At 61.0% G+C, this 21,676-nt stretch overlaps 1 protein-coding gene and 1 long non-coding RNA gene across 5 annotated transcripts in view; one reads left to right on the top strand and one right to left on the bottom strand.

The window, feature by feature from the left end:
• COL18A1 (collagen type XVIII alpha 1 chain) overlaps window positions 1-21,671 on the bottom strand; it is a 115,540-nt gene extending 93,869 nt beyond the window's left edge. For 2 of the 4 annotated variants that reach the window (XM_034947947.3, XM_063601265.1), the window contains exons 1-2: window positions 21,550-21,671; window positions 21,337-21,431 (exon numbers count right to left, since the gene is read on the bottom strand). In XM_034947947.3, the coding sequence (XP_034803838.3) occupies window positions 21,337-21,431; window positions 21,550-21,560 (106 nt within the window). In that variant the 5' untranslated portion in view covers window positions 21,561-21,671. Of the gene's footprint in view, window positions 1-20,464; window positions 20,779-21,336; window positions 21,432-21,549 lie in introns of those variants that run through there. The other 2 variants (XM_034947951.3, XM_063601266.1) reach the window with 2 other exon arrangements.
• Window positions 16,711-19,419, top strand: LOC130541125 (uncharacterized). The gene is made up of 4 exons (XR_008955169.2): window positions 16,711-16,828; window positions 18,240-18,346; window positions 18,706-18,797; window positions 19,185-19,419. It is a non-coding gene; the product is annotated as an uncharacterized LOC130541125 (long non-coding RNA).
• Window positions 21,672-21,676: the final 5 nt, after the last annotated feature.

Here is a 21,676-nt window from a genome sequence, read left to right as displayed (position 1 = left end):
CGGTCACACTGCACTCACGGCACACACACACACGGCCGGGGCTCCGACAGGCGTGTCCGGGGAGACGGGCGGACGCGGTCACACTGCACTCACGGCACACACACACACGGCCGGGGCTCCGACAGGCATGTCCGGGGAGACGGGCGGACGCGGTCACACTGCACTCACAGCACACACACACACACGGCCGGGGCTCCGACAGGCGTGTCCGGGGAGACGGGCGGACGCGGTCACACTGCACTCACGGCACACACACACACGGCCGGGGCTCCGACAGGCATGTCCGGGGAGACGGGCGGACGCGGTCACACTGCACTCACGGCACACACACACACACACACACACACACACACACGGCCGGGGCTCCGACAGGCGTGTCCGGGGAGACGGGCGGACGCGGTCACACTGCACTCACGGCACACACACACACGGCCGGGGCTCCGACAGGCGTGTCCGGGGAGACGGGCGGACGCGGTCACACTGCACTCACGGCACACACACACACGGCCGGGGCTCCGACAGGCGTGTCCGGGGAGACGGGCGGACGCGGTCACACTGCACTCAGCACACACACACACACGGCCGGGGCTCCGACAGGTGTGTCCGGGGAGACGGGCGGACGCGGTCACACTGCACTCAGCACACACACACACACGGCCGGGGCTCCGACAGGCGTGTCCGGGGAGACGGGCGGACGCGGTCACACTGCACTCACGGCACACACACACACGGCCGGGGCTCCGACAGGCGTGTCCAGGGAGACAGGTGGACGCGGTCACACTGCACTCAGCACACACATGGCCGGGGCTCCGACAGGCGTGTCCGGGGAGACGGGCGGACGCGGTCACACTGCACTCACGGCACACACACACACACGGCCGGGGCTCCGACAGGCACGGCCGGGGCTCCGACAGGCGTGTCCGGGGAGACGGGCGGACGCAGTCACACTGCACTCACGGCACACACACACACACGGCCGGGGCTCTGACAGGTATGTCCAGGGAGACGGGCGGACGCGGTCACACTGCACTCAGCACACACATGGCTGGGGCTCTGCGCAGCCCAAGACTGGTGTGAGGAAGGAGGCGGTGGGTGGTGCTGCCCACCCATTGGCTCACAGGCCCAGCAGCACGGATGGAGAGGCCGCGCGATGCCACAAGTCAGACCCACCCCCTCACCATGAGACTGACTGGCCCCCGAGCCCGGGGCATCTGAGAAACCTCCTGGGAACGGCTACAGAGGAAATTTTCAGGTGTGAGAGATCTGAAGAAAGTTCTGGAACCCGCGCCTGGACCGGTTTGGACCCTCAGTGGAAACACATCAAAGAGAAGGAAAACCAGCTGGGGAAGGATCCTGGCAGTGGTGGCTCAGGTCTGGGAGAAAGAGGCGCGGGCGAGGCAGTGCCTGAGCAACGGAAACCGACGGGCAGGAGGCGGGAAGGGGCTGCGCCACGGGCCTCCCAGGGTCCCCACACCACTGCACACCTAGGACTGAGGGAGGGTCAGTGGGGGCCAAGGGCTGCCCTGGAAGGGAGCCGGTTTTCAGGAGCTTCCAAGCTGAAGGACAGAAGCCACCAGGACCTGGCCCAGTGCTCTGGTCCAGGGTCAGGTCACACCTCCGACCAGGGATTGGAGGCTGCAAATTGGAGGCACCACTGGCCGAGTGCTCGCGAGTTCTCCACTGGTCAGGTGGGCCGCAGGGGCCTTGGGGGAGCGCCTTGGCACTGCGGGAGGTGACCACGCAGGCTCAGGCACGGCCGCCCTGAGGGTCATCCACTGTGGGGCACCTTGGGGCAGATGTCTGTATCCCAGGAACCCTCGCCCAGAGACGCATGGCTAACCCACAGCAGAGTTGCGCTCCAGGTGTGTTTACCTGCAGCCACACACCTCCCCACCTGGCTCCCCGCCCTGCAGAGAGGGCCTCCCACTGCTCCCCAGTGGAGCCCTGAGCCTGCCTGTGCCCTGGGCCTGCCAGCACCACCGGGGCCCACCACAGAGGCACAGGAAGCCTGGGTTTGCTCCTGAATTGCCGTGACTGCCACCTCCTCCACCTGAGAAGGTGTCCCTGTGTCACTGCGGATGGCGGACCGGGAACTGCGGGAGGTGGGGTGGTCTGCCAGGGTCCCGACACGAGGCCTCCTTAAGCCCTACCCTCCCCTCAGCACCAGCGCCCGGGACCCTCTGCAGGGACTGTTTACACCAGGGCCCCGCAGCACTGCCCGGCACCCTGGCCCGGCTCCGTCTGCAGGACCTGCTGGCAGGACAGGCCCCTGTCTGTGCATCAGAATTCACTGGGAGGCAGCTGCTCCTACAGCCTCAGATTCCAAATCCAAATGCCCAACAGGAGGGCCCTGGGCGAGCAGCTGAGTGCGTCAGGCCTCTGCCCCCAGGACACTGCAGAACCCTCCTCCGAGAGAGTCTTAAACTGGCCGGTAAGGGCTCCAACTCAGAACCACGGAGTCTGCAGGACGGAACTGCCTCCACCCGGTATGGGCAATGCACTCAGGGAGAAAACCAAGCTATCCTCCAAACACTGGGGAGCTCTGGCCAGCCTCCTCTGTTAATATTTGACTCAAGCCTGAGGTACCTAATTCAGCATTAACTGGAGTCACTCAATGGCCATGAGCCCCTTGGTTCCGCAGTAACTCAGGTGGGGGTGGGGACAACCTGGGCTGACCCCGAGGAGGCTGGGATTCAAGAGAGGCCGACCTCCAGATCCACTCATATGACCCCTGGAGCCGGGCCCTCCGGGGGGTGGGGGGCGGGGGGCAGGGGGGCAGGCGCCCAGCTGTGTGTGGACACAGCTTTGGGAGGGTCCTGCTGCTGCCCGAGGTGCTTGTGGAGCTCCACGCCTTTCTCTCTGCAAATCACTGAACACAGCAGCAAGGAAAGGGAAACTGTGGAAGCTCGGGGAATGTACCCCAGCACAGCAAGGGCAGCTGGCCGACGCTCAGGAACTGGACCAGCCAACACTCAGGGACCAGACGGGCCAACACGCGGGAACTGGACCAGCTAACCCTCAGGAACCATGTCATCATGGAACATAAGCCATGGTTTCCAACTCCCTTAAGCTCCAGGACACCATTTCCAAGCTTGATTTGCCCTATAGAGAAGGAGAAGTGGTCAAAAGTGGGGACATTGAAACCACTTCGGCCGGCTGCGGTGGCTCACACCTGTAATCCCAACACTCTGGGAAGTAGAGGCGGGCAGATCACCTGAGGTCGGGAGTTAGAGACCAGCCTGACCAACATGGAGAAACCCTGTCTCTACTAAAAATACAAAAAATTAGCTGGGCAAAAATACAAAAAAATTAGCTGGACATGGTGGTGCATGCCTGTAATCCCAGCTACTCGGGAGGCTGAGGCAGGAGAATCTCTCGAACCCAGGAGATGGAGGTTGCAGTGACCAGAGATCATGCCATTGCACTCCAGCCTGGGCAACAAGAGTGAAACTCCATCTCAAAAAAAAAAAAGCCACTTGGACCTTCCTGACACCACCCACCAGGTGGTCTCCCAAAGAACAGGCCCCCCCACCCAGGAGGCCCACAGCCCCGCCTCACCCAGTGGCCTAACCTGGGGCCGCTACCTCCCCTTTCCTTGGCAGGGTGCTGGGCGGAGGCCCCATTTTTCACCGACCGACGGCTGGAAGAGCCCGTGCCACCCACTGTGCCCTGAGACCCCCACAGGACGGCGACTCACAGATGACTTTTGCTGCCCTGCCCGGGTCCTGCCACGGCGCGAGGTGCGTCAGGCCAGGCAGCCACGCAAAGGCCCCGGCTCCTGGCTTCTGCCATCTTTTCTGTCCTGCAACTCTACCCTGGAGCCTCCCACCCCTTCAAAAGCTGCAGGAAGAGGTGAGACCCTCAGTGCCCACAGGCGAGGCCCCGCCATTGCACTCCAAATGCCTGCCCACCAAGCCCAGGGGCCTCCTGCCCCTCTACAGACAGAGCCCACCAAACCCAGAGCCTCCTGCCCCTCTACAGACAGAGCCCACCAAGCCCAGGGCCTCCTGCCCCTCTACAGACAGACAGCAAGCGGGTGTGCCAGGGTCCCTGAGCCAAGTCCAGGTGCTCAGACTTTGCTGAGATTAAACCTCACAGTGAGCCTGTGTGTGCCTGCGTGTGTGTTTGTGAGCCTGTGTATATGTGAACCTGTGTGTGCGTGAGCCTGTGTGTCTGTGAACCTGTGTGTGTGACAGCCATGTGTGCGTATCGGCCTGAGCGTGTGTCTGTGTGTGTGAGCGTGTTGGCATGGAATGGGGTGAAGATGGCACCACACCACAGGCAGGAATGGAGGGTTGCAAGCTGAGAGGCCACACATATGACACAGGTCACAGTCACAGTGCTCAGGAATTCCAGAGGTGCAGCTGGCCCTGGGGGACCCGGGCTGTGTCCTGTCACGGGGCCCTGAGCCTCAGGTGCTGAGGTGTTCAAAGGTTCTCTCCACTCGGTGGTCCACCTGGCTGCCTACTGCCTGGGAGGTGGCAGGAATGAGGGTCTCTGTGCCAGGCAGGCACGGCAAGTACCCGGCCAACCCTGAAACAGTGTGAGCTTCCTTCCTGGCAACCTGCCAGCCACCTGACCCGCTCCACCCCTTCCAGGCCTGCAGGCAAGAGAAGAGGACTGCAGGAGTGAGCAATTTAAGAAATGGAAGGCCGAGGTTTTCCAATCTAATTAACAGCATGACAAGCCAGGATGGGCTGCTGACCCGCATGGAGCCTTGCACAGCCAGAAACGCGGTGTCCTGCTCCGCTCCTGAGACGCCAGGGCTGTCACTGCAACACAGCCCCCAACACTTCCACACGGGCGAACTCTGGCTCTCCAGGCACGGCAGTGCCCTCTCCTTCCCTTCCCAGCTCTCCTGAGGCCTGTGGTTCTGGGAGTCTCTGCCCCGTGCAAGCGTGACCGTGGCCCTCCTCCCATGTCCAGCCGCACCAGGCCCTGGGATCCCAGATCTGGCTTCACCTTTGCAAGGGGCTCAAAGCAAGCACCTATGGGGGTGGGGGCGGCAAAGCCGTCTGGCCAAGGTCCCTTCTCTAGAGTGCCTGTCTGTCCGTCTGTCCTTGAGGAGCCTGAGGAGTGCAGGGCAGGACAGGCAGGCACCAGCTGACCCGGTACCGGGCAAGGACCAGTGCAGGACCTCGAGGCAGGGCTGGGTGGGGTGGGGGTGGCCAGAGTCTCCTGGCTCGGAGCAGACACGGGTGAGTGGCACAGACTGTCCTCACACCCTCCTGGGACAGAGGTAGGAATCCGTGACCAGGACAGACACAGGCAGGACTGGGAGAGGCAGAGCAGGTGCCTGAGCTTGGCCACGCACAGCTTCCAATGAGGTTGGGCCATCCACAGCTCCCCAAGGTTCCCCGCCACTGTTCACCCCACCCCAGCACAGCCGAGAGCTGTGGTTTCTCCTCCCATGGAGTCCTGCATGGCTGCCCACTCCAGGCCCAGCCCAAGGGCACCGCCTTCTCCAGGCTGCCTTCCCCGCACATGCCACACCTCCAGCCCCAGCAGGTTCTGAGGAGGGGAGGAGCTGGGGCCCCCACTCGCCCTCCTGTTGCCAGGATACAGGCCCAGGAAAAAATGCCACAGTGCTGGATTAATGTCTAGACAACGTGACCTTTCCCCTGGTTCTCTAGATATAATTGGGACCCAAATTGTCCGGTGTCATGAGCTGACAGCAGGGATGAAGGAGGGGTCTGTTCTTGGTGCCCCGAGGGGACTCCGGGAGAGGGAGAGGGCAGCCCACTACCTGCGTGGGGGCTGCATGGGGACGAGCCAGGGTCACCCACAAAGGCGCTTTCTGTGGAGGGGACGTCACCTCTTCCATCAGCGATGACGCAGCTCTGAGATCACAGTGTCCTCGCAGTGGCTCCCGTTAACTCCCTGCTGCCCGTCCTGCCAGGCTGGTGCCACGAGACCCTCGGGGCTGGGCCGTGGGACAGGTGCCTGCCCAGCCCTGCAAACATATCCAGCAGGTGTCAAGGGCTGCCAAGCACAGACTCCTACTGCCAGCCATGCACAGTGCCAGCTGCGACAGCAACGCCTCTGCCAGGAGACACGGAGGAGACCGGCCCTGATGCTCCTGTCCGGGGGGGCTGCTGCACACTCAGGCAGGATGCAGGGGTCCTGAGGGGGACCCTCGGCTCACCCACGGCTCCCGTGGCCGGTCTGGTCCTGGTATTTATCTCAACTTCATTGTTGTCCAGAAGCTGCTTTTTATTATTTGTGACCATGAAAGGATGTAAACAAATTCCTGTTTTGAGTCAAAGCTACCTGCGTCCACCAGGCCACAGAGCAGGGACACGGCCGCAATGTGGAGTCAGTAAGCCAAGGCTGTGAGAAGATTCTCAGGAGGGGGGTCCAGGGAGGGAGAACTGAGGGCTGGGGTTTCGGGGGGCATTTTACTTTTTATTCCAGGCAGCGCTGTATTGGCTGGGGCCTCAAATGCTGAATAATGCTCCTGTTGGACTTCAGTAATTTTAAAAAATAAAACTGTTTAAAAATCATGAAAATTTCACAATGCAACCAAGTGGCCCCAGGTCCTCCCCTAAGCATGGTGCCCATCCGTGGCTTTGAGGAGGTTCCTTCAGCGCCAGCCAGGCTTCCTGGCATTTACACCCAAAACGCCTGATAAATCTGCCGAGGGAAACACTGTGCCTGGCAGGACATAAAGTCCAGGCCACTTTGCAGCCCAGCTCCCACCCCAGGGCCCGAACAGTGATGGGCGGCCTCAGAGAGCACCCAGCGGCCCCAGGAAGCCGGACCCAAGCCTTCGGAGCCAGCCTGGCCTTGGCGATCCTACAAGCGTGTCACTACATGACATTGAGTGTCACCACACACGGCATCGTGTCACCACACACGGCATCACGCATCACTACACACAGCATCATGTCACTACATGGCATTGCGTCACTACACGGCATCACGTCACTACACGGCATCACGTCACTACGCGGAACTGCATGTCACCACACAGCATCACGTGTCACCACACGTGGCATCACATGTCACTATGCACAGCATCATGTCACTACACGGAATTGCATGTCACCACACAGGCATCACATTACTACATGGAATCACGTCACTACACGGAATTGCATGTCACTACACACAGCATCATGTCACTACACAGCATCACGTGACTACACAGAATTGCGTGTCACCACACATGGCATCACGTGTCACTACACACAGCATCACGTCACTACGTGGAACTGCATGTCCCCACACATGGCATCACATCACTACACAGCATTGTGTCACTACACAGAATTGCATGTCACCACACACAGCATCACATTACTACACGGAATCACGTCACTACACGGAATTGCATGTCACTACACACAGCATCATGTCACTACACAGCATCACGTCACTACACAGAATTGCGTGTCACCACACACGGCATCACGTGTCACCACACACAGCATCATGTCACTACACAGCATCACGTCACTACACAGAATTGCATGTCACTACACACGGCATCGTGTGTCAGGGCCCAGCTCCAGAGCCCCTAGCCAGGGCTGGCCAACTTCTGCTCAGCACTTTGGCATCCCTGACCCGCCACTGACACTGGGGACCCTGGTCCTCTCATCCATCCTTTACTGAAGACAGGGAAGAGCTGACCTGCAGCCCTGATGCCCCCAGACTGAGGCGGTGAAGACTATGGCACTGTCTGCCCCATGGAGGGGTTGCTTCTCCATCTCCCTGCCTGCAAGCCGTCCGGGGGGTCTGGCTGGTTCCACATGACACAAGCCCCTCTAGAGGGTGTGTATTGGTCATCACGCCTCGCAGGGCCGCAGGCACAGGAGGTCGGGCTGGGAGGGACCCGGGAACCCGACGCTAAAGCAGAGACAGCCTTGGAGGCCCCTGAGGAGGTGACACTTCCCTGAGACCCCAGGAAGTGACGTGAGGTGGCTGGGAGGCCCCTGAGGAGGTGCCACTTCCCTGAGACCCCAGGAAGAGATGTGAGCCAAGGAGGGTGGGCTGTGGACACGGTGGGGTCAGCAGGTGCACGAGGCGGGCTGTGCAGAGCAGGTGAGAACCGCCGGTGAGCACCCCGAGGCTCAGCAAGGAGGCAGCCTCTGCAGTCACCGCAGCAGACAAGCGACCGGGCAAGCGTGGCTCCAGAGCCTGCCCGGGAATTCATCTAAACACCCGGCAGCTGTTCCCAGGCCACCAGCTCCTGCCACAAAGCAAGGGAAACCACCAAGAAGGGACGGCTGCCTTGACGTGGGAAGAATGAGCCCAGCACTGAGCTGCCCTGCCAGAGACATCCCTCCCCAGCTCGGGGACCCTCAGTGATGCTGGCGGGCAGGCGTGGGAAGGGCGCGCCCACCCTACCACTTCGGCAGCCGGGGGCTGGGATGCAGACCCCTCTGCCCCCACCAGGGATGAGCACCCAGCCAGCTCTGCTCAGCACTGTCCTCAATCTGCAGATGCAGCCCACAAAGAGCTCGGAGTCAGAGCCGGCTCCCCTGGAAGGGAAGGGTCTTGTCACTGCACATCTAGACAGCAGGCCCTGGCCGTCCAGCCCCACGCCAGGTGCCCCCACTCACAGCCAGCGCTCCGGGGGCGGCACACATTAACGAACAGGTACCTGCCCTTCTCGGTTCCTGCGGCAGCAGGACTGGCCATGCCAAGGCCACCTCCCAGGAAAGACGGGTCTGGGGAGATGGAAGAGGCGAGAGACACAGAGTGCTGCCAGCTGTGCTGTGGGTGGGGCCTGGGGAAGGAGGTTGGAGGCCAGAACCCCCTTTTCTCTCTTCCCTACAGTGCAATTCTCCCCACCCTTAGCGTTTTCCACAGAGCAGCACCTCCTTCACCGCTTCATGGGAGTGGCACCCAGGATGGAGGGCCCAGGTCTGCCCAGACCACAGTGGCTACAACGGATGCAGAGGATTTGGGCCAAACCACATCCCCCGGCCAAGAGCGGTCACCCCACAGTCTGTTGTTATTAACAGGCCTGGTGCACAGGTCCTGGGTGTGCTGAAAAGCCCATCGGGGAGCTGGAGGGAGCAGAAGTTGGCACACAGAATGCCAGAGAGACCGCGGGCCTGGAAATGCCACGGAGAGGGCAGCTGGGCCAGGCAGGGCGGGGGCACCCGTGAGACCCTCGAGTCGGAAGAGGACACCTGAGGACACTGAGCAAGCCACAGACTGCAGGACAGGGAACCTTCACTGCAGGTGAAAGGGCCCCAAGCCCTGGGGAACCCAGGGATCCCTGCACAGCAGGCAGGCACGTTCGGGGGCCAATCCAGAGACTACAGTGGAACAGCCCACAAGCACAGAGAAGCAAGCGCCAGAAGGAGGTAAGGCAAGCCGGTGCCATTCGTATCCATTAAGAGGCTAAGAATCCCACAAGGCCCTGACAAGCCAGGAGGTGAGTCCACGTGAAATACAAAAACCAGCAGGGTCTGGCAGTGAGGGTAGGAGCTGCTCCTGGGGAATCTGGGCGGGCTCTCTGGGATCCCAGCACCACCTTTGGGAAGATCATTCCCCAAAACACACATTATCTAAACAGCAACCCGCCACAACCAAAAGCAACCAAGAACACCGACAGTCAGAAAAGCCCTTTAACAAAAATAACTTAGGGAACTAGAATTATTTCTGCTGAAAACAGAAGGGTAAAGATCAAATTAGCTGCTTCCAAATATCTGAAAACTCACGCAACAAGAAAACATACCTGACATTGAAAGCACTGTCACTCTCTCGAGAGCAAGACCAGCTTGCAAATCAGACGAGGAAATGCAGAACGAGGATATGCAGAACGAGGATATGCAGAATGAGGATATGCAGAATGAGGGAAGGGAAGAGTTGTCAGGGGCAGGGGCTGGGGCTGGGGCTAAAAGACCCGGGCAAAGTGAGCTGTGCTGCTTCCAATCAAGTGGGAGAGTAGAGGCTGCACCTCTGGAGTTCAACTAGAAACTGTGTGCTAGTCAGCATGCAGCTCCAATCTGACTAATATTTAGCACCTGCTGAGCCTAAGCTGGAACCTAAGAGATGCCGGGTGACTGGGTCACAGAGGACAGACCAAGGTCCAGGAGAGTGCGCTGCCCTCAGAGGAATCTAAGAGATGCCGGGTGACCAGGTCACAGAGGACGGACCGAGGTCCAGGAGAGCACGCTGTCCTCAGAGGAATCTAAGAGATGCTGGGTGACCAGGTCACAGAGGACGGACCGAGGCCCAGGAGAGCACACTGTCCTCAGGTTCAACACCTAGGGGCCTGGATTTCTGAATCCAAGCAAACACCGCCCTGCCCCGGCCACCCCCACACCAGTGTGGAGCCTCACGGTCCCCACACCACCCCCAGTTCACAAAGGACACCAGGCGTGGGGAGACTGTGCCCCGGCCACCCCCACACCGGCCCCAGTTCACAAAGGACACTGGGCATGGCAAGACTGTGTGTGCTGCCCCAGTCTCCTGGCCAGAAAGTGGGCTGCAGGACAGAGATCCAGGCTGGCCGGCCCTACTGCTCCTGACCAAGATGGACCTCAGAGAAGGTCCCCATTCCCCAAGAATAGGTTTAAAAAGCTGGGTCTAGGGAGCCACGATCCAGATGCCAATGAGAGGTGTGATTCACAGGTTTCACGGGCCCCACAGGAAGGGCTGGTGTGGCCACGTTCCCAACTCAGCTGGGTCAGGGTCACAGAGGCATACCTGCCCGGTGTTGCTGGGCAGTCCGGATAACAGAAGGGGTCTGGCTGTGTGTTCTGGATAATTGAAAGGCCCGGCGAGGCATTCCAGATAGCCGAGGGCCCACGCAGTGTTCTGGATAAGCGGGGGCCCACACTCTCCCAGCCCCCGGCAAGTACCCTCAGGGCTGAGGGCCTGCTTGGCACGCGCCTGGTCAGCTTTTCTTTATGAAAACCCCCAACACATCATGCCCACCTGGCTGCGTGAGCACCACCCGGGGCTCCACCCGGCTGCAGCGCCAGGCACTGGGCTGGATGGCACTTTCCGGGAGTGCTTCTGCGCCTTTGCCTCATTCTCCAAAAGTAGAGCTCGCACCTCTCTGAAGGCCAGGCAAGGCGGGAACCCCAGGCCCCCAGCCAGGGTCTGATCAACGGCACCGCCTGCACTTTCCCGTCCAGGGCCTGCCCCGGCCGCCTGCCGCACCCCCGCTCTCAACTCCACACCACGCTGGTTCCCACCTGCATCCATCTTCCGGAAGGGGGGCTCCATTCACAGCCCCGCTCCGCCACCCCTGCGCATGGTCCTGCCCCTCCTCCTGCCCCACCCGTGGCAGCTGGTCCTGAGCTCTGAGCCCCGGGTGTCCAGCTCCTGGCTGCTGCCCTGGGCCTGTTGGGAGGTCATCCTGGGGACCTGAAGACCAGAGGTTCCATTGAGTCAGGAGATCCCGAAGGCCGAGGACTCATCTTTAAGTCTCCACAAAGCCCGCAGCCTGGGGTGGCCCTGGGTGTGCAGGAAGTGCTCATATTCTGACCCCCAGCAGCCTTGAGGGTCCTGCTGAAGCCGGCACACATCCAAGACTTCCCGCCCCACGGAGTGGCCCTTCGCAGGTGAGAGGCCCTTATTCCCATGGTTACTAATGCCACCCCTTCTGTGAACCAACACCACGCCGCACTGTCACCTCTGGCTGCTGGGACAAGTCAGTCAGTGTCTTAAAGCAACACAGGCATCCCTCAGAGCTCAGGAGACTGGAAGTCAGAAGTCACGGTGCCCGCAGGGGTCCTCTGGAGGCTCCAGGGGGAACCCACTTCCTGGTCTTCTCATGCCCTCCCCAGCGGCTCCATCTCCATCATCCCCTCCTCTCCCTGTCCTGCCCCATCTCTGTAAGGACCCTCGTGATGACGCGGGGCCCACCTGATAATCCAGGGTCATCTGCACCTGATCCTGAGCCTCATCCCACACACAGGCCATACTCACGGGTCCCACAGGCCGGGGTGGTCAGCTCGGGGTCAGTATTCGGCCTTCTATGCGTGTGATCGGAAGCGGAAGCATAAATGAGGGTTTTGGGTTTTGTTTCTTAGGTTCGGGGACATTAGTGTCCATCTGTCTGCCCTCTCACTGGCGGGCAGGGCTGTTTTCTGGTCTGGGAGGCTGGCTGTCCGTGAGGCCCTCAGGCCCCATGCCCGGAGCATGGCCATCAGCAGGGGCCAGGCCTGGGGCAGAGTCGGCCGCAGGGTCCGAGCCTCGTCTGCAGGAGGCCGCCCGGGTCTGTTAAAACGTCAGACGTCCCCTGTGATGACGGGAAAGGCTGAATTGGGACAGGTGGTCCTCCTGGTTTCCAAACCTCGCACAACATTCTCAGTCATTTTCACAATAGAAACGTGTGACTAACAACCTGAGTAGGTCGGGCTGGAGCCCATTCCTTTGGGGGTGAAGTCTCATTTCAGCTGGAAAACAGGGATGGCCTGCTGCCCCGAGGGGATCAGAGACCCCGCATCAAGATGTGCCCCCGAAAGGGAGACAGGGCTGAGATTTGGGGACCCAAAACAGATGAGAGGTCAGCAGCAACACTGCCTGCCAGGCACAGGCACACCATGGCCTCCCAGCAAGAGGCAGGGCAGCAGCAAAGCCAGGAGAAGGGAGCTGATTGACGGCCAGAGCCACAAGGCTGGGCAGGAGGGCCTGGGGCCAGGCGGTGCATCCAATACAGAAAGGGCCTCCCCCTCCTCCTCCCGATCCTCCTCCTCCACCTCCTCCTGCTCCTCCAAGGGACCGAGGCTCAGAGAGCAGAGATGGTTCAGGTGCACACGGGCTTGGAGAGGGCAAGCTGTTTAGCTGAAATGAGAATTTATACTAGAAGACGCCTCCCAGCTCCATGGACCAGCTCACTCCATAAGGCTCCTGCCCCTGAGGGTCCGCCACCTCCCTCAGCACCCCTCCAATCCCACACCTAGGGAATTTCCTGGGAACCTGCCTTTTAAACCCTCTCCATCCTCTACCCTGCCTCTAGCCTCTGCAAAGGCCCAGGCACAAGTGCTGGGCATGGCTGGCGGGGCCTTTGCGTCCCTCAGTGCCCAGGGACAAGGATGTGCAGGGCTGGCAGAGGGACCCCAAGGTTAGCGTGGATGGGATCCATGGACGCTTCCTTCTTTCTGGCTGGAAGGCTGAGATGATAACAGAAAGGAAGCGGATGTTCTCTGGACTCCTCCTGAGGCAGCACGTGAGGCTAAACTTTACAAAGCACAGACGCCTCCCTCCGGGAACTGCCTCTTCACAAGAAAGCTCCTTGCCGGGGCAAAAGAGGCCCGGCTTTCTCAGAAGTCTCCTGACAGCCGAGGGGTCGTAGCGGGAGACTTTAGAAAATGTTCGCCACCCAGTCACAAATCCAGCAAGTGGAGGAGACAGGTGTTCCCTGGGTCCCCGCGACAGGGGCATTGAAGCCTGTCATGGTGCAGGCGCCCTGGCCTGCGGACACGTAGCGCAGCTGGAGGAGGTGGGAGTGGCTGCCCTCTCTAATACACATCTGTCAGTTCAGCAGGCACAGCGCGGGGCTCAGTAAGAAGCAGCACAAAAGCTGTGTCTGCTCACGGGGACCCATTTTACTCACGTTGCAAACCAGTCCCTCCTACGGGGCTCTGCCCTAAGGGTGGGGATGGAGCCCTCTCTCCACTGTGGAGTCCCCCCTAGAGCCTCAGGACCAGCTGGCCTCAGAGGGCTGTCAGCAGGACACACCCCAGGAAGCCGATGTGTGATGTCCCATCCTTCCTGTATGGCCCCATGACGCTCCAACATCCCCAGGCACAGATTAGAGACCAAGACACGGAGAGGGTGAGCAGCCTGCCCGTGGCCACACACACTCAGGGTCACAGCCTGAGCTCTCAGCCATCACACTAGGCGGCATCCCACCCATGAGGGCAAAGAGGACCATAGATGACGGCCAGGCTTCCTGACAGTTTAGCCACTACTGTGAGAAGCATCTCTAATTCCATATCCACAAAGGCAGAGTCAAGACGCTAACAGCTGACAGGTGCCACGTGGCCTCCCCACAGGCACTGAGGCCTCAAGCACCTTCACTTGCAGGACCCCCACGGCCCCTCAGCAGACCTGCACCACAGATGAGCAAAGTGGCAGGGCCAGCTCCATTGTCTGTGTGCCTGGGCCGCAGGCCCCTGAGCTCTGCTGGCCACTCCAGGGTGCCATCTCTAAAGGGACCAGAAAAATGAGGAAAAACAACTCCACACATTAAGAAATATACCCCATGGCTGGGCACAGTGGCACACGCCTGGAATCCCAGCACTTTGGGAGGCCGAGGCAGGTGGACCACCTGAGGTCAGGAGTTTGAGACCAGCCTGGCCAACATGGCAAAACCCCGTCTCTACTTTACAAAAAAAAAAAAAAAAAAATTAGCCAGGCGTGGTGGCCCACACCTGTAGTCCCAGCTACTCAGGAGGCTGAGGCAGGAGAATCGCTTGAGCCCGGAAGATGGAGGTTGCAGGGCGCCAAGATCACGCCACTGCACTCCAGCCTGGGCGACAGAGCCAGACTCCATCTCGGAAAAAAAAAAAAAAAAGAAATATACCCCCAGTTAAAGAAATATCATACCCCCAGTTAAAGGCTGACCATAAACAATAAAAGTACGCAAAATAGGACATCCAGAGCTGAAAGCATCAACAGACAAAAAGCTACGGGGAAAGAGAATGCACCTGCAGGGCAGTGGGCACGAGCCACAAACCCAGCATTCCCAGAGAAGCACGACGGCCCCTTAGTGCGTGAAAAAGTTCACCCACACGGTGAACGCCACGTTCCCAGAGAAACACGACGGCCCCTTAGTGGATGAAAATGTTCGCCCGCATGGCAATGGGGACTCACAAAACAGAACTCTGAGATGATATTTTCCATCAACCAAATTAGCAAGGTTTTTAAAAGACAGGATCCAGCCTGGCCGTTTGGGCCGCAGAGCTGTGTGTAAATGAACGTCGCCCATCAGAAGCGAGGCCCTCCCCTCTCCTGCAGGTCCCTGACCACAGCACCCCCCCCACCCCCCGCCACTCAGCCCTGACTCTGGCTGGGGTGACACCCAAGATAAGAGCTGTGAGAAGACGAAGCCCTCGCCTGCGTCAGCGATAAGGGTGCACTGTTCCCTGTGACTGCTCACTCACAGCGCCGGGCCCTCCAGAGCCTGTGTCAGCGATAAGGGCACGCTGTTCCCTGTGACTGCTCGTTCACAGCGCCGGGCCCTCCAGACTGTGGGCGTCTGAGGCTTACTCCAGGCCCTTCAGACTGTGGGTGTCCGAGGCTCATTGTGGTGTTTCCTTCCCCTCTCTCGGGCAGGCACGGCCTCTCGCACACAGAAGGTGCTCAAAAATGCACACAGGAAAAAGGAATCAAAGGCCGGGTGGACCAAGAACAGTGGCTGGGCTCTCCCCAAGCAGCTGGCGGGGGCCTCGCCACCCATCAGCCCACAGCCCTGGGCTCTGAGGTTCTCCACTAATGCCAGCCCCCAACCCTGCTGGCCTCTTTAGCCCCAACATGGAAGAGGTCACAGACACTGGCTCCATGGGGTCACCTGGCATCGGGGAAGGCAGAGCCACTGCAGACGATGTCCTGCCCCTGGATAACACCCTGCACTGGCAGCTGCAGGGCTGGGACTTCGCCACAGGCCCACGGAGTTCCTGGGACACTACCCCTGTCTCTCCCATGCCCCTCCCTGCCACAGGGAGAGGCCAGATGTCCCGCCCAGCTGCAGCGTCCACCTGAATTGAGTGATTCCTCCCAAAACAAAGTCTCCCGTGTCTAAGTTGAAACATGGAAGGAAGGTCTCTCTCGGTTCCTGAGGCCATAGGGTGTGTGGACTCGGGCCTGCCCAGGTGTGTCCAGACGAGGCCTCCGGAGCAGCCGAATCAGAGGCTCTTCCTGAGCCCTCATGCTCCAGGACCGGAGATGCCAGACAGCGTGAAGCCGCCACCAAGATGGGCTGCCGGCCCAGGAGCTATGTCCAGCCTGGCTTTCCCATCAGCTCACGTCACCCCAAAACAGACAGTGCCTCTCCTGCCCCCAGGAGCAGCTGTGCTGGCAGGTTCTCTGCAGATAGAGGAGTCCGAGCTGCTGAAACTTGACCCTGTCTCACAATCTCTAAGCACAGATTCCAGAGAGGCCTAACTGCGGCAAATGTTGAAGCTGCTCAATGGAACGGTGGGGAAATACAAAAGCACGGACTTCAGACCAAAAATAAATGAGCAAACGAACAAACGGCTGGGGGGTGGGTGCGAGCTCCGCCACCGTAACCAATCACGCTCCCTCCTCCTGCTGTTCCCATTGGCCTTCCTGCCTGTGGCTCTGGCCCAGTGTCTGTCCGCAGGGGTCCCTGCAGGGGTCAGCCCTGACCCCCAGTGTCCGTGCACAGGCACTCCCCGCAGGGGTCAGCCCTTGACCCCCCACCAGTGCCCGGCCCCAGCACCAGCGTGTGCCCACTCGCAAGCCTGCTGGCCTTCTGGAAGCCGGCGTGGTGAGAGCCAAACCGCCACCCAGCCTGGTGCTGGTGCCTGCCCTGCCCTGCCCATCACAAGGCTCCTGTGGGAACGAGGGGCCCCACAGGGGATCAGCCCCGAGGTGGCGAGGTGACCCCATCTGCCACCATGAAATGCCAGAAAGTGCCAGAAAGATGCAGGGGCTTGAGAATAATTCCCCTTTCCACGGCTCCTGTGGAAGAAGCCAGAAAGGCCGTGCCGGGGCCTGCCTGCGCCGGAGGAGCTGCGGGGGGAAGGCGTGCTCCTGCAGGCACGGGGCACAGACACTTCCCCTGCAGCCTCCACATTTCATCTGACTCAGCGCATCCGTGATCAAAAGCTCCTCCTGACAGCCCTTCTGCAGAGGCCCAAACTCGCCATCTAAAACGTTACCGCCAGGGCCGGTAAGCACCGCTCCCTCACTCTCTGTGGCCCCGGGCAGCGCCAGGGGACAACACAGATCAGCTCCCTGCCTGGGCTGGCTGTCTCCTCACGTGACACGGGATCTGGCACAAAGATCCAGTGTGTGGTATGTGGCTTTTACACAATTGCCAGCAGCCGCTCACAGAACCCCTAGAGGAAGCAGCCACTCCCGCCCCGGGGTTAAGGAGGGGAAACTGAGGCAGCAAGGCTGGTGACGGCCACTGGCCGTGGAGCAGGGTCTGCGCTCAGGCACCAGATGGCAGGGCTTCACTTGCCTGGCACTCCGCTGCCTTGGACAGGTCCTGGCCTATGACCACCTGGTGCAGGGCTCTGGCCTGTGACCGCCCAGTGCTGGCCCTGGCAAGGCTCCCAGGAGGGGGGTCTCAGCTGCCCAGTCATTCTGGGCAGGTGCCTGGGCCTTGAAAAGGGCCTTAGACCCCAAACTCCCAGGCCTGGGAGGCCTTGGATGAGAGGAGCACGCGAGCCCAGAGGCCACAGAACACCCCACAGTGCCCCAAACTGCTTTCAGGATCTTCATGGGCCACAGTATTTCAAAATGTACCAAATATCATCATCGTATAAGGGTGCCCAACATGCATTTTAGTTTCCCAGGATTCTGCCACTGCCCTGCACAGCACCATACGAGGGAATATCTGTCTCAGGCCCTGTGCCGTCCACCGCTGGCCAGCCGCTGAAATCTCGCTGTGGGGTTGGGCCTGGCCAGGCCTGTCGTCTTGTTCTCTGACAGGCACCCGCTAACAGACAGCCTGGAGGGTGGCAGCTCTGACTGGCCCTGGCAGGCACTGGGGTGGCCCCTTCTCCGCATGGTCCAGTGCCCCATGCCGGGGGTGGGGTGAGGGCCATAGCCAGCCCCTCCAGACACAGCCCCAGCCTGGGGGCTGTGCTCAGCCACAGCCAGCTTTGTCCCTGCCAGCCTCTGCACCTGACCCCTGAGCACTGGTGGGGAGCCAGTGCCGGCACAAAGGCCCAGTTGGCTGGCAGACCCTCCTCTGCAGGCCTGGGGCTGAGAAAGGAAGAGACTTGCTGGAGGTTTCAGGTGTTGCCCCACTCCATCCCCCACAGCTGTGAGGTTCTTTGGATCCCTGGGCTTCACCTGGAGAGTTCCAGGGTGGCCTCGAGTCTCCAACATACACTCCACAGCCAGACCCAGCCAGGTCTCCTTCCTGAGCAGAAGCAGGCACCCCTCCCCCCACCACAGTGAGCGGGGGTGGGGAGGGTGTTGTGGGGGCCCCTCTCTCTGAGCTGCCTGCATACTCCCTGCCCCCACACAATGAGCAGGGGGGTGGGGAGGGTGTTGTGGGGGCCCCTGTCTCTGGGCTGCCTGCAGGCTGCAGCTTCTACCCCAGCCCAGCCCCTACTGTCTGTTCCCAGCAATCAGGAGCTGCTCCCAGGGCGGTGGTGCTGTTGCTCATACCACAGGATCCCCTGGCACTCCCGGGGCCCAAAGAACCCAGCCCCCAGCCTTTTCAACAATCCAGGTGAAGACAGAACAAGGCACTCTGAAGGAGGAAGACTTTGTGTGGATGCAGCATGACTATGTGAGAATCACACGCCTGCGGGGGGCATGTGTGTGCACACACGTGTGCACTTTTGTGTGTGTGTGCATGTACACAGGTGTGCCCCTGCACTTTGCGTGACTGGGAATGTGCACCTGTGTGCACAATTGTGCATGCCCGTGTATGCATGTGCCTTGCACTTTTAAATGGAGCAGCAGCAGGTGAAGTGGGGCTCTCCCGGACTGGCCCCCAGTGTCTGGCGCCTGCACTCTGGAGCAGGGCAGTTCACTCCTTCTAGGTTTTCCTACAGAGGACTTCCCCGGCTCTGCTTTCATTTATAGGAAAACAGGAGTGCCCTGAAAAACAAGTTTTGCTGAAATTCAAAACTATCTTCCAAAGTCCTTGCATCGGAATCATGAAGACTCCCCAGTGGGTGAGCCCAGAAACAAGACCACCTTCTATGCTGGAGGGTCTCTCGTTACCTAGGCGCTGTGTGCCCTGGGGTGAGCCACACCCACGGAACCCAGGTCACTGAAGCCCAATCCCTGCAGGGCTTCAGAGGGAGTGGGAAGTGAGGCGCGGGGACCCTGCCTTGTACCCACACCACTGGGCTCTGTGCTGACCACCAGACAGGAGCAGGTCCTAGTGGTGAGCAGGGGCAGGACGTGCATCTTCTGGGGGCTGCAGGGAGGCAGGGGGAGAGCTTGATGCCATGGTGGAGTGCAGGAGAGGCTCAGAGACAAGGAGACTCATGAGACCAGGCTCCTGGCGTGGCCATGGGCATCAGCAACTGCCCCGGTGACACAGTCCTCTTCCTCAGCCCCACTCTGACTCTGAAGCACTGACTACAAGCACCTCTTGGGGGTCATGGCTGTTTCGCACACACAAATCCACCAGAGGAGAGACTGCAGGTAAGACTGCGGCACCTCACACAGCTGGGTGGCAACCAAGCGGCCAAGTGACCACTGAGCCCAGGTTCCTGATTACAGGGAAAGGCACAAACACCATTCAAGAACCTCAGCATCACAGCGACCAATCCTGACACAAAAAAGCAAAAGACTTTTCTAGGGATCAAGTGTAGCACAGACATGGAAAGATGCATCATTCTTGGCCAGAAAAAAATGTGCAAATCAGCAAACTGGGCCTCAGGCCTTCAACTCTCAAGGGTGCTTTTTAAGTTTTGAGAACAACTGAAACCCTTGCCAGTCAGCATTTCAGACACATTAGCTCTTCTCCAATAACCCCTAAAGGGGGCGACTGTTTTCCCATTTCAGGGGCACTTGGTCCTGCAAGGACTGGAACCTGGGCTGCGGGTGGCCTGGAGCCTGAGTTCTCTCCGGGCTGGGGGAGGGCTGTGTGGGCAGCATGCAGACCCCTCTCTGGGCCTGCTTCCGCTTCAGCCTCCTGGCCACCCGCCTTCCACATTCCATTAGACACCTCCAAGGGGCCTTCCTGCCCCAGAGTGCTTGAGGCTGGGGCAGGCCCGGGACAGAAGAGGAACGCACAGCCCATTTGGCCAACCGTAACATTCCCTGCTGAGGCCTGCACTGACTTTACACCCCACTCTTAGATCTCAAGATTGCATCTCACCAAAGCTCGCGTTAACAGTTTTTGTTTTTTCTATTCAAAGGCAAAAAAACCATCACCTTTTACATCTCCTCCTTGATAACGTTTCATAAGCTCGGGCTTGGGCCCCAGCGTCTTTCCTTTCCTTTGTCCCTGTGCGATTTAAAACATCCCGCCCAGGGAGCCCTGGTCTGGGCCCTGTGGGCGCTGGCGGCCCGGCTCAGAGGGCAGCTCTGCGGCCTGATTAATGGCCCCGAGTGACCCTGGGCCGCGGTGGGGATGGAGCCGCGTGAGCTCACAGCCGCTCTCCGCCCGTGTTTCACCCCCTAGAGTTCACACAGTAAATGAGGAATTGTCTACGACTCAACAAGCAGGTGTTTTCAATACATCTACTTATAAGGTAGCTACTTTTTTGAAAGGTCTATGCTACTATTTAACCTGGTGACTAAGTCGATTGGAAACAATGAAACAGATTATTACAAGAATCCAGACGACATCCCTCCCTCCCTCCCTCCCCCTTTCCTGCTTCCTCACCCGCTGTAGCAAGCAGGTGTGGAGTCGAGTCGGAGGCAGGCGCTGGCTGCGTGGACCCCCGGGTGGGATTCCACCCGCGACAAGGCACCCAGGCCCTTTGGGCGGGGCTCCCCTGGGGTCCGCGTCCCCGCCGCCTCCCCCGGGCCTCTGCTGGGCTGGCTGGAGGCAGGAGGCCCCGGTTAGCAGCGTGGTGGGGAACTGGGTCCCGGGGTTGGAGGCAGGAAGGTCCCCACGGGCCCCGCGCACCGTTTGCCGCGCACGGGAAGCGGCGAGGCCGGCGGGGCAGCGGCTTCTGGGCATTGTTCTCGGACCGCGCGGCGCTCGGTTGGCATCAAAGGGGACCGCGCAACCCGACACCACGGCGGACGCGGGGACAGAGGCCTGAGGGCGGCGGGGACAGAGGCGCACAAGGCCCGGCCCGGGGCGAGGAGCCTCAACAGGTTGGAAACGCGGAGACGACGCCCCGCGCTCCGCCGCCTTCCGCCCGCGGTCAGTCCCGGGACCCGGCGCTGCGGGGACGAGGCCGTGACGGCGACACAGGCCGCGTCTCCCGAGACCCCGCGGCCCCGCCCCGAGCCCTCCCGGCACCGACGACCCCGCCGGCCGCGGAGGTTCGGTCCCCGCGCGGGGACTCCGGCCGCTCGCACCGCGCACCCCTCCCGGCCCGGACCCCGCGGGGAGAATGAATGGGCGGGACGCCGGCCACCCCGCCCCGCTCCGTCCGGCTCCGGCGCCTCCTGCGCGCGTGGGCAGGGCCGGGGCTGAACCCAGAGCGGCCGGGGCGGGGGTGAGGGAGCCGGGCGGGGACCCCAGCCAGTGCGGCGAGGCCGGCGGGCACCGGCGCGAACCTTCCCGTCCCGCCCGGGTCTTACCTGGCTCCGCGGAGGCCGCGCGGACCCCGAGCAGCAGGACCAGGGGCGCGAGCACGTCCAGGAGGCGCCGCCGCCGCGGCCACGGCCAGGGACACCTGCGCGGGACAGGCTCGGGTCAGGGCCCCGCAGAACCCAGCCGACCCCCGCGACCCCCGCAGCCCCCGCAGCCGCACCCTGGCGTCCCCCAACCCCTGCCCGCAGCTCCAGCCTCACCTCGGCGCCATGCTCTCCCCAGGACCGTCAGCGCCGCGGGATGCTGCCTCCTCCGCCGCGGTGCACCCGCTCGGACCGCCGCGCTCCAGCCGCCGCCGCTGGGAGGCCGGGCAGGGGGCGGGCAGGG

The sequence above is a fragment of the Pan paniscus genome, chromosome 22 (genome assembly GCF_029289425.2).
Source record: "Pan paniscus chromosome 22, NHGRI_mPanPan1-v2.0_pri, whole genome shotgun sequence".
Taxonomy (NCBI): Eukaryota; Metazoa; Chordata; class Mammalia; order Primates; family Hominidae; genus Pan; species Pan paniscus.
Note: the sequence above shows the minus strand (reverse complement) of the source record. Positions and strands in the feature narration are given on the sequence as shown.